Source organism: Macaca mulatta, chromosome 12, assembly GCF_049350105.2.
Source record: "Macaca mulatta isolate MMU2019108-1 chromosome 12, T2T-MMU8v2.0, whole genome shotgun sequence".
NCBI classification, from domain to species: Eukaryota; Metazoa; Chordata; class Mammalia; order Primates; family Cercopithecidae; genus Macaca; species Macaca mulatta.
Window position 1 is genome coordinate 127,541,731 of NC_133417.1, and position 12,852 is coordinate 127,554,582.

General features: G+C 49.2%; 1 protein-coding gene across 1 annotated transcript in view; it reads right to left on the reverse strand.

Moving 5' to 3' along the window:
* Positions 1–11,462, reverse strand: part of PAX3 (paired box 3) — a 99,272-nt gene extending 87,810 nt beyond the window's left edge. Inside the window, exons 1-4 of the mRNA XM_077956657.1 lie at positions 10,995–11,462; positions 9,443–9,678; positions 8,004–8,133; positions 6,646–6,780 (exon numbers count right to left, since the gene is read on the reverse strand). Of these exons, the coding sequence (XP_077812783.1) occupies positions 6,646–6,780; positions 8,004–8,133; positions 9,443–9,678; positions 10,995–11,079 (586 nt within the window). The 5' untranslated portion in view covers positions 11,080–11,462. The remainder of the gene's footprint in view (positions 1–6,645; positions 6,781–8,003; positions 8,134–9,442; positions 9,679–10,994) is intronic.
* Between the last annotated feature and the right edge of the window lie 1,390 nt (positions 11,463–12,852).

Here is a 12,852-nt window from a genome sequence, read left to right on the forward strand (position 1 = left end):
ACAAGGATGAAAAGTTCTTGAACTCTGTATGTATATGAAATATACATTTGAAATATATGCCAAAGAACTATTTAATGCTATATCTGGACCCAGGACATGGGAACCGTAACAAATCTGAGCTAACTGTAACTTCTGCCTTAATCTATTTCAGGCAGTTGTTCTACACTGCAATGTTTGGTAGTAAATATTTTACATCAGAGAGCATTTAAGCACAGATAGATTATTAATTAATAGGAGGATTCTAATAGAAAATATTAGATAATACCCACCAAAATTCTGCTCTCTATGTCAAGATTCATCTTGCTCAAGAGCGAACAAGAGTAAAAAATAAAATAATAAAGCCTCATGCACAATTTTTTAGTAATGAAATGAGCACAAAGAAGGAGATTTGAAAACCTCACCCACAGGCAGATTCATGATGCACAGTTATATATCCAAAGCCTAAATCTGGCATGAATTGTACAACCTCAGTTAGTGCTCTTTGTTGGAATTTGCAAATTAAGCGCAGAGATGGTATTTCCAAAAGATTCCTTTGCAGAAGTTTTGCTTTCATAATAAAAGAAAAACCTATGCAAATACACTGAGTTCTTAAACAAAAGTCTAATAGTTCATCTCAGAATCAACAGTTTAAAAAAGTCGTAAAGTGATTCAAGGAAATATTTCTCCTGGCATTCAACAACTGGGAGACTGTGCTGTTACCTCAGTTTCTGATGACTTGAGAAAGTGCAATCCATAGGACAAACATATCTTCATTTTGTGCAACTAAATATAGTTTAGTGCCAGCATAATTCTTAGTGTAATAATTAAACTCTAACAATACACATACCGCACACATAAACACATATCTATTCCCAAATTATAGAGGATTAGAAATATACATGAGAGTCACCTAACCATCTATAAACACAGAAATTATGGAAACACGGGTAGAGAGATGTAGTCAATATAACTCTCAGATTCCTGTATATTTAATTATTCCCCACCTAATTTTACATAAAAATCTGCTATGTTTTCATTAAATTCCAGCTTGGAAGACAACTTTAGGGCAACTTTTGTATTTAGAAATTTAGCAACAGGCAGGTAGTAGCTGCCGTGCTTTCTGCCACCCACCCCTCGACAAAATGAGAATCTATTTGATGATAAATTCACCATCATAGCCTCAGTTCTAAGTAAGAAATCACGATAGGATAATTAAAAACACCCCATGAGTCTTCTCTACAAACCTACAACATGTAACTGGTTTCAGTTCCTATTTCTTAAAGAGAATTTGGTCAATTCCTCCTTAGAGATTTCAGAGGAAAAGAAGGATTTTCCAGGACAGATAAATTGAAATGATCCCGCTTTGATCTCTGTGGTTAAGAACCCGGCACAATGGAAGATGACCACTGAGGGGCCGCGCTCCCGGCCTTTTAATGCGTAACAATGGTATCACAAACAGCTACTTAATCAATATTTGGCCAGAGCTGCTGAAAACTTCCTTTTCAGATTTTAATTCCCACTTGTAAAACAACCCCAGAGCAGCCAGTGAGATAAGACATTAAACTGACTGCTTAATTGCCTTTTAGTGTCTTGTTAGTTATATATGTACATTCTAAACTGTTCTTTAATCTTTATTTACCCTCCTGGGTAAGGGTACCTGTCATACAGAATCCAATCGAACTTAAAACATGTTCTGTTCCAGCCCAAGCCAAACTCTATTTCTCAGCGTTTGTTTGTTGTTACTGTTGCAGCTTTTCATTTTCATTGGCCATCTACTTATATACAACTTAAACATTTAGTCTCACAGTAGGAAGAATTTTTTGTTGTTGTTCTCAAAATATATGCATTCATGGACGCTGAAGCCATTCGGATTTAGCGGCCACGCTCCTGTTCACGTGATCGATTTCTGTATATTCCACTCGCCTGAACCGCTGCGCGCTGACTGGTTCCGCCTCACCGCCCGGGTGGGTTTTACTGCTCAGCCCTGGGGACTTTTAAATGACCCTTCAGTAATTATTACGCAGTAGAAGCCCCTACGTCCTGGTTCCGGTGCTATCAACAATCAAATCAAACCCCAAAATAAACATACGATTTCAAGCATTAATTAGAAAATCTACATGTTTTCAATAAGGCTAGAAGGTAAGCACACAGCAGTCAACCAAACCAAATAGGCGAAAAGAAAAAGCTAGGAGCTGAACTCTGGTGTTTCCTTTCAAGTCGTTGCAGCAGGAAAATTGTTACCGCGACATTAACAGATAGAACACGGCGTGGTGTTCTAATAGAATTCAAGTTCTGATACTTCCAGCACTTTTTTAAATGGGTGGTATTTCTTTGTTGAGTTTTGCAAGGACTTCAGAAAATATGAAGTTTACTGTAAACAATCGAGACGACGTTGAGGTCAAATTCGTGATCCTAACAAATTGACTTGGAGAGCGGTCTGGTCCGTCCACTTGAATAAAGGATCCGAGGCCATAAACCTATGATCCTACACCCAATGATTTTAATCTATGGGAAAGTTTGTCTCCCGCCTTCCCTTCTTCCCAACCTTGAACCAAAATGTCCCTTCCTGCTCAGTAACGGGAAAAGAAATGACCCTTCGTTTTCCTTGATTTCAGCAGTCCCTTAATGATAAGAGTGCTCTTTTCGTGATTTCACTGGAAATAAAATATTCCAAAGACCTTTAATGCTTTTCTACGTTTTAAACTGATTTATCTTCCCCTACCTCCCCTCAAAAAAGCTGAAGTCGTCCTCGTGAACTTTACAAAAGCTGACAAGCTTACAAATAAAATGGAAACTTGAGCAAAACTTTTGTCACTTTTACTTTCTCCAATTTTTTAAGAAAGTACTCTTTTTTGTAAACGTCAAATAGGAGGGGACAGATAGGAAAGGAATATAAGCCCCCAATCGACTATGCTTGAGATCTCTTAGCGGTATCTTTTAAATTGTTGCAAACCTCCCACGCTCACTTGTGATTTTAAAAGGGAGGAAAGTCTTATGAGAGTGTATCGCCAGTCCCCAATCAAAACATCAATTTGGCAATCTGGCCTCTCTCCCCCTGCACTCCGGAGCTGCCACTTCAAAGCCACTACAACAAGTCAGTAATTGTAACGTTGCATCTAAATATTTAAGCGAGAGTCTTGCAGTCGCGTGTCCATTTACAGTCCTCAACTGTCCTCTAATTCCATTACTGCACAAAGCAAAAATGTTTCCCAAAACTCACAAACAGGAAAAGCGTCACCCTGCTGGAGGAGAAGAAGGAGGGGTGGAGGAGGAGGAGGAGATGATGAAGGGGCAGTTTCTATTGATTAGTCACCGCTTTTGTGTTAAGGGCTTTCTTTAAAATAAGAAAAAAAATAGGGGGAGGTTGCAGAAATTTCACTAATGTGAGCCTCAGGCAAGGGAGGAAAAAAAAAAGAGGAGAAGAAGGGGGGAGGCGGGCTGTGTCTAGATGAAAGTGAGAAGGACATAAAGGAGGCAATTGAGTCGGCTGCAGCCCGGCGAGCTAAGCTTCGAGCCGTCCAGAGAGTAGGGGAGGGGGCGGCGCGGCGCGGCGCTTTGGCGCAGAGCGCAGGAGTGGGGGCCCAGCCCATTGTGGCGGCGCCCGCGGGCCCGCTCGGCCGAGCCGGGGGAGGAACAGAGGCGCCCATTGAGCGGCCGCTGCGCAGGGCCGTGCCCACAGCCCCGGATGCCTCGGCCAGGACTTGGCTCCCCCGGCTGCCCCTGCTCCAGTCTCAGCGCGGGCCAGGAGCTAGGGGGATTGGCGATAGCGGGCGGGGGTAGTGTTCCTGAGCCGCCCAGCCCTCTCCTTTCTCCTGAGCTATGAAGCTGGAAGGATGGATGCAGCAAGGGTGCATCATGCTTAGTGCGCGCCCGTTAGGGAGCGCGGGCCCAAGCGCACTAGCTCCGCAAGCCACTCAGCTCTTGGATTGAACGAGGGAAAAGGGAAAGCTGGGAAAGTTAAGAGGACCATCTGAGAGAAAGACACTGGAGAGAAGAATGAGGGTGATTCTGACCTCATTCAAGGTGGCTCAATCCTTTTGTCCCAGTGTCTGCCAAGCAGACCTCAGGCCAAAGATGTCCCTTGAAAAGCCAGGCTCAACAGCACCCACCAGACCCACTCACTGGAAACAGGCAAGAATACACCACACTGGTCAGGGGACCCCAAAGTCCCTCCTCCCTCAGATTTCTCCTCCCTCTCTGCCAGGGCGCTAGGAGCGCTTTATCAGCATTCATTCTATTTTACAAGCGGGCAGCCTGGGATTTTTTGATGCCCAAACAACAGAAAGAAGTTTTTGAAGTTTCTAGACTTCAAACTACACCTCACTCTGTCCTTTCTCTGGGCCCCTGTTGCCCTCCAGGGCTCACCTAAAAAGGAGCTAGAGGTGCTGAAGAGACTGACACTGCATCTTCCTTGACAACCCCAAATTAAACTAGGCTTCAGTCTCCAAGGTGTGTGTGTGTGTGTGTGTGTGTGTGTGTGTGTGTGTGTGTGTGTGTGTGTTTCCAACAGCACAGCCCCCACTGGGGAGAATACTCTGATTTTAAAAATGGTAGCAATTGCCCTTGAATAGCAGCCGGCCCAGCTAGACAGCCCAAAAGACTAGAAACATTTTGTAGGTGAAATGGCCACTTTTTCCACGCTGGAGAGTCCATAAAACTTCCTGGCGCAGCAGCTATTGGGGCTCATTGAATAATTCATCCCTCATTGCAAGCCCATAATGTCTATTCTCAGCCTTTTGTGGTGCTGTTTTCTCTTCTTTTCTCCTTGAATTATAAAAAGGTTGCCTTCCTTTGTTCACATCAAGCTGCTCCGAGCTGGAGCTTTGTCTGGGCTGAGCTAAAGTGTGAGTTTCAATGGACTCTCCAGGCTTTGTCTCCCAAGTTCATCTCCAAGTGTAGATTGTGTAGAGAAGGCCTTCTTTGTAAAAGCTGGAAAAGTTGTACAAATGTTTGACCAGCTCATTTGGGACGTTTTGTCTCCTGGGCCTCAGTCGCCTGTACTGCGAGAGAGCAGCCAGCCTGCCACGCCAGTGCCTCCAGCAACAAGTAGCAAAGCCGTGAGTCCCCAGCCTCTGTGACTGCTCCGGGCTCTTCTCCCCATTGCCCACAGGAACACATTTGGTTTGGGGTTGTCTGACTCCCTACCTTCCTCCCTTCTCAGCACCTCTATGCTGCAGCTAGGCCTGGGATAACAGCCAAGGTATCTTCTCAGAGACCAGGGCAGAAAAATGCACTCTCTAAAAAGAGGATTTAGGCTGAGTCCGTAGGAGGCCTCTGTCATACAGCAAAGGAAGCATCTCCCTTCCCAATCTGCTGTAGTTGGACATGTCTTTGATTTCTTGTGTGCATCAGAGTATCTACATTTGTTTTTCCCTCAAATCAGCCATTTGGGTCTGTAACTTCCAAATCTAAATGTTCCTTCCAGGTTGTGTACAGATCTTGCACTGCTTTGTAAAGCAGCCGCTCAGGAGAGCCAGTGGCTGCCCCAGAGTTGGGCAATGAAGATAAAAGAAGTCCCACTTGGATGCCACTCTGGTAAGGGCTCAGACCCAGCTAGTCGCAGTCGGTGACGGCTCTGAGCCCCCCTGGAAAGCCTCCTGTCCCTCTGACAACTCCAAAACTGACTTTGCCCGGTGAACTCCAGGTCCCAGGTGGGGTAACTTCAGGCGCGAGTGGGGCTGCTGGCCACTCTTGACCATTTGTGCATTTGAAAAGGGGCAACCATCTCCAAGGCCAAAGCCACTGAGACACAATCCTCCCATCTCCCACTGCAATGATCCCTTCCTGGTTCAACTCTGATGGCATTTCTTTTCTTTTCTTTTTTTCTTTTGCGTGTGTACCCTTAAAGTTTGAGGATGACTTGCAGCGGGTGAAGGGGAAGCGAGCTGCACTTCTGTCTCCCATGAGGGAGATTTTTTTTTCTTAGTGCTGACAGTGCACAGCCAAAAAGGAATCGGAGGTCCGTACCCCTAGAAGACAGAGGGTGCCCGCACTCTAAGAACCCAGATCCCTTCAATTTGTAACCCAGAGCTTGGGTTCCTTTCAATTCCCAGACACACACAGGTTAAACCCCGTCACATTTGAAAATTAATTTCAAACAAATCAAACCAGTGAACACACACACACATTTATAAGGCAGCCAATGTGGGGGCAACTTTTGGAAGGCCCTTGCCCAAAAGAGTTCTCTCTCTCTCTCTCTCTCTCTCTCTCTCTCTCTCTCCTTTACTGCGGGGAAACTCCGGAGACCAGGGCCTTTCCTGAGAGCATAAAAGCTACTTCAACTTCTGAAGATTCAAGTACCCTCTATCCCAGGCCCTACAATTGCTCAGAGATGCCCAGTCTCATACCGTTTAATGGCAAGAGAGTAACAGCTTCCCCTGCCCCCTCCAATAGAGCACAATTCACAGTTCTAGAATCCCAGGGGCTGACAGTGGTAAGAAAGAAAGATTTACAAAACGGAAAAACTAAGCAGAATAGAAATGTTTGTTTTAATTCCTAGTGTCCCTCTGGTCTTCCACTTCCATGCCCTTACTCAGGCGCAGAGACACCGCGCATGAAGGGACCTTGATCCAAGCTGGGCTTGGCTGCCTTCAGATCCGCAACGTCAGGGAGCCGATGCCCGCCAAGGTCCCCAGCGAGTGCGCCGCCCAAGGCGCCACCTCTTACCTCGCTCGCTCAGGATGCCGTCGATGCTGTGTTTGGCCTTCTTCTCGCTTTCCTCTGCCTCCTTCCTCTCCAAGTCGGCCTCCTCCTCTTCACCTTTCCCGAATTTACTCCTCAGGATGCGGCTGATGGAACTCACTGGGGGCGGGAGGAGGAAGGAAGCAAGGGAGTGCGCATAGCTGAGACAAGAGGGACTGTGCGGGAAGGAGGCCCCCCACCAACCCCTAGCCAGGTCCCTAGAGCCGCTGCCCTGCACTGCTCGGGTGTCCCCTCCTGCATCCCGGGGCATCCACATCCTTCTCCAGCCCTCTCATCCTGCCATTCAAACCCCCCTCCCTATTATCTGTATCTCGGTACTGAAAGACGGAGCCTGGGAAAACCGCGCCTCCAGGTTAGGGCCGGATGCCATCTTTGTCCCTCGATTCTGGGCAGGAAGCGTTTCCCTTCTTGGACTCCAAAGACCGGGCTCTAGGTCTCCAATCTAAGAGAATTCTCCCACCAGCCCACTGGGTATCCTCCTTCCTCCCCACCTGAATGCATGGATCCTGCGGTTCGCCTTAAGGGAGGAAGAACCAAAGCTGACCTGTCCACCACCCCCCCGCCCCCACCCCCGTAAATCAAGTTTCTTCTTTTCCTTTCCTTTTTTTTTTTTTTTTTTTTAAGGCTATAAAGGGTTTAAATTTCAACTGTAGAATCGTTTCCTATTGTAAAAATCAAAAGAAAATGCACTCTCTCCCACTTATGTTTTCCAGATTCCAGTCTGGTAAACAAATCCATGTTCTGAAATATATGTTTCTCGCAGAGGGAAAAAGGGAGTTTCCTTTTAATTAAAAACAAACCCTCCCGTGCGCCCTCGAGCTGGCCCCGTGCTCGCCCCTCTTCTCCCTCCGCCTCCCCCAGGCTGCCGCGGCAGGGGGCTCCTGACCGTCCCTGAGACTCTCGGGGGCAATCGGGGCCGTTGTGAAAGCCTCCACAGCCCTGCGCACACGGCAAAGTCCCTCCCGGCGCAGGCCCCATCTCCCTTCGGTTGGGGTTACCAAAACATTTGTTTCTCTTTAAAAGGGAACATCAATATTAATAAACGCTCTGCCTCCGCCTCACGTTTCCTGCCCTGCCTCCTTGTCAGAAATCTTCTTTGGGGAGTCCTCAGCGGTGGTCTCGCCACCCTCCGCCCCCAGGACAAGCATTTCACCCCTCCCTCCATAAAGTGCCAAGAACGCCTGGTTGTTAAATATTTCAGGGCCTCGGGAGAGGCCACCTTCCAATAGCTGAGATCGATAATTGGGGTGATTACGTCTTGTTCTACCTGCCGGGGTAATAGCGACGATCGCGCCTCGGGGAGACGTTAATGGGCCTAGTACCTGAGGGCACGGTGTTTCGATCACAGACCGCGTCCTTAAGTAATTTGTCTCGGATTTCCCAGCTGAACATGCCCGGGTTCTCTCTTTTGTATTCCTCAATTTTCTTCTCCACGTCAGGCGTTGTCACCTGCTTTAAGAGAACAGGCGGGCAGGCGTTGGTACCCAGTACCCTGGGCCAGGTGGCGGCGGCCCCACCGCCTCTGGGCCTGTCGGGATGCTCCTCCCTGAATCCTCTGGGACAGTCCCCCTTTGTTAGCAAAAAGACCCCAACTCTCCGAGGCACTTTAGAAAGAGACAGACAAGAACACATCCCATTCCGGAGCAGCCTGGGAAGCCTCTACCTCCCCGAGACAGGCCCCAGACAACCGGGATAAATTCAAAAGAATTATAACATCTTGATGGGGGTGGGGTGGGGTTGTACTTTCTCATCCCTGGAAATAAGGCAACTCCTTACACAGAACCAACATGAAAACGAAACTAAAAAAGCAATGCTTGAAAAAGGAGCTGAAAAATTAAGTTAAATCTTCCACTTGTGCTTTTCCAAAGGTATAGTTATGCTAAAGTGAAGACTGAAATGTAAAGGTACGTATTTAGGTTTTTAAAACTTCGAGTCGATGACAAATATAAATAAAAGAGACTGACTCTTCTCTCCGCCGCCAGTATATATATTTTTTAAAGAAGAAGAAGGTTCCAAAGATTCTTAGAAAGGCTGTGAAAGGGTTTCAGTAGATGGGAAGGAAGAGGAGGGTGTTTGGAGGTCTTCGGTTTACCATAACCCTCTTGATTTTGCCCCGTGGCAACTGGAAGAAAAGACAGACCTTGTGTAATTCCCTCCCACTCAACCCTAGTTGGCGTGACTCTTTCTTTTTAAAAAGGGAACCAAAATAATTTGAGGATAGCACCAAACTGCTTATATATTTTAATGGAGTCATTGGCTTATTACAAAGAAAACTAATCATCCTAGTTTTTGACTCATTGAAAACAATTTGCACTGGGGGAGACTGAGGGCGGGGTTTGGGAGACAAACCAGTATAAAACCTGAAGAGGTTCCTTACATTCGTTTTGGAAAGGACAGTGCCATGGGTGGGAGCTGGGAAGACACTTAAGGAAGAAATCGGCAACAGGTGGGCACATACAGCTTGCCTACTTTAAGTGTTTATCTATTAAAATAATTTGATGAGGATTGCAAGGCTTATGGGCTGTAAAAAAACAAATGTGATTTTTCCTTTGCAAAAAGGAGAGAGCTTTCCCTAAGTGTTCATCAAGAAGTGTCCAGGGCGCGCGCACACATACACACACACACCCCTTTACACACTTCCACAAACTTCAAAAATAACTCATTGGAGAGCCCCAGATGCCAGCCATTCCCCCCTGCCCACTCCTCCCCCAAACAGGGGACCACAGTCTGGGAGCCAGGAGGGCAAGGCCCGCCCTCTCACCTTGGGCTTGCTGCCGCCGATGGCACCAGGACGTATGGAGCCGGTCTCCTGGTACCTGCACAGGATCTTGGAGACGCAGCCGTGGGACACGCGCAGCTGGCGCGAGATGACACAGGGCCGGATGCCGTGGTGGGCCATCTCCACGATCTTGTGGCGGATGTGGTTGGGCAGCGGCCTGCCGTTGATAAAAACGCCGCCGAGCTGGTTGACGCGGCCCTGGCCGAGGGGAGTGGACACTGTGGGAAGGTGAAAAAGAGGGAAAAAGGGAAGGGAAGGGAAAAGTCACTGGAGGAAAATAAAAAGCAAAGAAGAGCAGCACTTAATTTCGCAGTCTTCTGGCCCATCCTCATGTTACAGCACCGACACTGAAACTGCTCGACATCGGACTCCCAGACCCAGACCTCCTTTCAATCACATTTGTTCAAATTATTTAGCAATATAGCGCGTGTAACCTTGTGTAAAGACAGCAAGTGGGGCAAAATAATTCTCCCCAGAGAAAGCATCTTCCACTTTGGGCCCGGGAGGAGTGGCAACTTAGGAGATCCTGTAGCTCATAGAGTGTCTAGCTTGCTCTAGAAACAGCCGCCTGGCGAAGAGAAGTTCACCCAGGCGCTGGCCTTGATGAACTCTGATCCCACCGATCCCTGTCCAATTGGGATCGCTCCCTTTCTAAGGGACTTGGGCGAGCTGATAGCCCTTGGGGTTTCTAGCCAAAAGCTCAGCAGCCAAGAGTCAAAGCGGGTCCAGAAAGGAGGCCCACGCAGCAGTGCCTGTGTCACCTGTTACATCTTGGGACAGAGACCACAGCAGCGGCAGGACTGCTCCTGGGTCCCCTAGCCCCCATTCTTGCTCTGGGTGTTACATTCTACTCTAGGCTGGGTGTGAAGGGGGTGGGAGTGGGGGCGATGAGCATCTCTGCTGGAGCACCCTAACCTCGAAAACCATTGGAAACGGCTCAGGCTTGCACAAGGCTTCCTGCCTCCTCGGGATTCCCAGAATCTTCAAGTGGACTGAAAGGCGATTCCTAAACAAGTTACAGAAAATTCTAGACGCTATTTGACACAAATAGAATTCTAATTTATTTAATTATTCTAAAAATTCCAATCACAATGGCGCGGCGTCAGCCACCACAATTTTGCAGGGCAAAAAAATGCTTCCTGAACTAACATATGTTTCACAAGTGTGGGGCGCAGCCGGGACAATTTCGAGACAATTTCGAGTGGACAAATTGCGGAGAAGTTGCTTCTGCAGCTCAGAAGCTGATTCACCTCCTTCTCCACCGCGACATTTCCAAAACAACAGGGGCAGGTCGCCCCGGCCCGCTGCAGGCCTGGCCGCCCAGCTCCGTCAGGATTTGAAGAGAGCAGCGCGCTCCATTTGCAGAAAGGAAATCGAGTAGGTCCTCGACCCCGACTGGTGCTTCTTGGGGTGTGGGGTGCCCGGGGAATGGGCTTACTGGAAGCACCAAAGGAGCCTGTGGAGCCTGCAGATGGGGTGAAGCAGCCGGTCCCAGGCCCCGGGATCCAGGCGGCGCCCTGAGGCCCTCCCTTACCTTCCAGAGGGAACCCGCTGCGCGGGTAGTTCTGCCCCGGGCCCGGCCGCATCATCCTGGGCACAGCGCCGGCCAGCGTGGTCATCCTGGGGGCAGCTTCGCTCGGAAATTATATCCAGGTGAAGGCGAAACGGAAAGGCGAGTGCGGCGCGAGTGACCCTCGGGAACTATCCGGAGCGTGGAGAGCCCCTCCCCAAAACGGCTGGAGAGAGAGGGAAGGACGCTGGGAGGGGGGCTGTCGGTTCCTAGTCCAGAGGCCGGAGCTGGAACCCGGGAAAGGGGAGGGCGGGGAGGCCCCGGAGTCCAGGATCCCGAGCCCAGGGCGGAAAAGTTTGGTGCGAGTCCGGGCAAATGCTCCCGCGACTGGGGTCCCTGAAAAGGGGGCTCAGAGAGCCACGGCAAGCCGGGCAGTCGGGTGAGGCGGGAGCGCGGCCTGCCTGAGTCTCCTCCTGTGGTGACACCGAGTGCGGGGATCCGGGCTCGGGAGCATTTATTAATTCTTTTACCCAAAGCTTGGTCAGGAGCCCTGAGCTGCGATTGGCCGATGGGGAGACCGTCCCGGGTGGCGGAGACACGCGCTGATTGGGCGACAGCGGCCACTTTCTCTTCCCATCTCTGGTGGTGCCGAGGCCTCTGCCGGCCCCGAGGGGGACCCGCGCTGCGCCCCTTGCCCAGGAGAGAAGGGTGGCCCGGTGGAAACTGAGAGAGACAGCCCTAGGGAAATGGCAGTAGCTGAGGGTGGAGAAGAGTCTCCGTCTCTCTGTCTCTGTCACTCTGTGTGAGAGTGTGTGTGTGTGTGTGTGTGTGTGTGTGTGTGTGTGTGTGTGTGTTTGTGTCTGATCTCTCTTTCCTTGACTTTCTATTTCTCTGTCTCTCTGTCTCTTTCTCTGTCTCTCTTTATGTGTCTCGCTCTGCCTCTATTCCTCTTGTGATTTCCTGTGTCTCTCAATGTCTCAGTTTTTCTACCTGTAGGTCTCGCTCTCATTTCTCTTGGCTTACTGCCACTGGAGGGGGCACAATTCCAATAAGAAGGCATCTGGGGCCCCAGACATATTTAGCTTTCCTTCCTATGGTCAGTGCCCCTTGGCCTAGGCTTGTTAAGGGGTCCTCTCGATGGGGTTTCTCCCGGGAGTGAGTCCAGGGTGCGCTGATGTTCTTTTGTCTTCTCCGTCTGCAAGCTGGGCTAGTGTGAAGCACAGGCAGCCGTCGCTAGGCCCAAGCCCTCGTTAGTTGAAGGCTGGGGGTATGGGGGGAGGGTGCAGAAAAAAACCCGGCTCCTCTCCTTGATTTAAAAACCCCTCTGGCAAGCTGCGGCTCTAAATCTCCACATATAGATCCCCGATGCGTCGACAGAGATGTGTCTATATGTTAAAGTTTTGCCCGGCTGCAGCGTTTGTTCTCAGGAATTTATTATGGCATTCAGACTAAACTGCTGGAAAAATAAAAGGAACGAAGTCTTGGCTAGGAGCTGAAGTGTCCCCAGCAGGATATGACGCCAGGAGTGTTGTAAAGACTGTCTGTCCTTAGAGAAGGTACCATTGTGCATAGCCTTTTATTTATAACTTGGTAAGTGCCAGCGAACTCGCCTCCTTTACACCCCCGAGTGCCAGCCCCGCGCTCTGCACTGCGCTTTATTCGCTCAAGTCTATTCAGGGACTGTCACTCCGGGTCCGCGAGGTATTCAGGGCCTTAATCAATCAAAAGGATGAGAATCGGGCAGGTTTTTCCCTTTGAAATAAAGGAAACAATGACTTCTGGGCTTCAAGTTCCCCCTTTTCCTTTTACGATTTTTGAATTTTTCGTGCGCCAGGAGTTCTCCACTCCTCTCTCTCTGTCCCCCTCCCCCACCTCCTTTGAC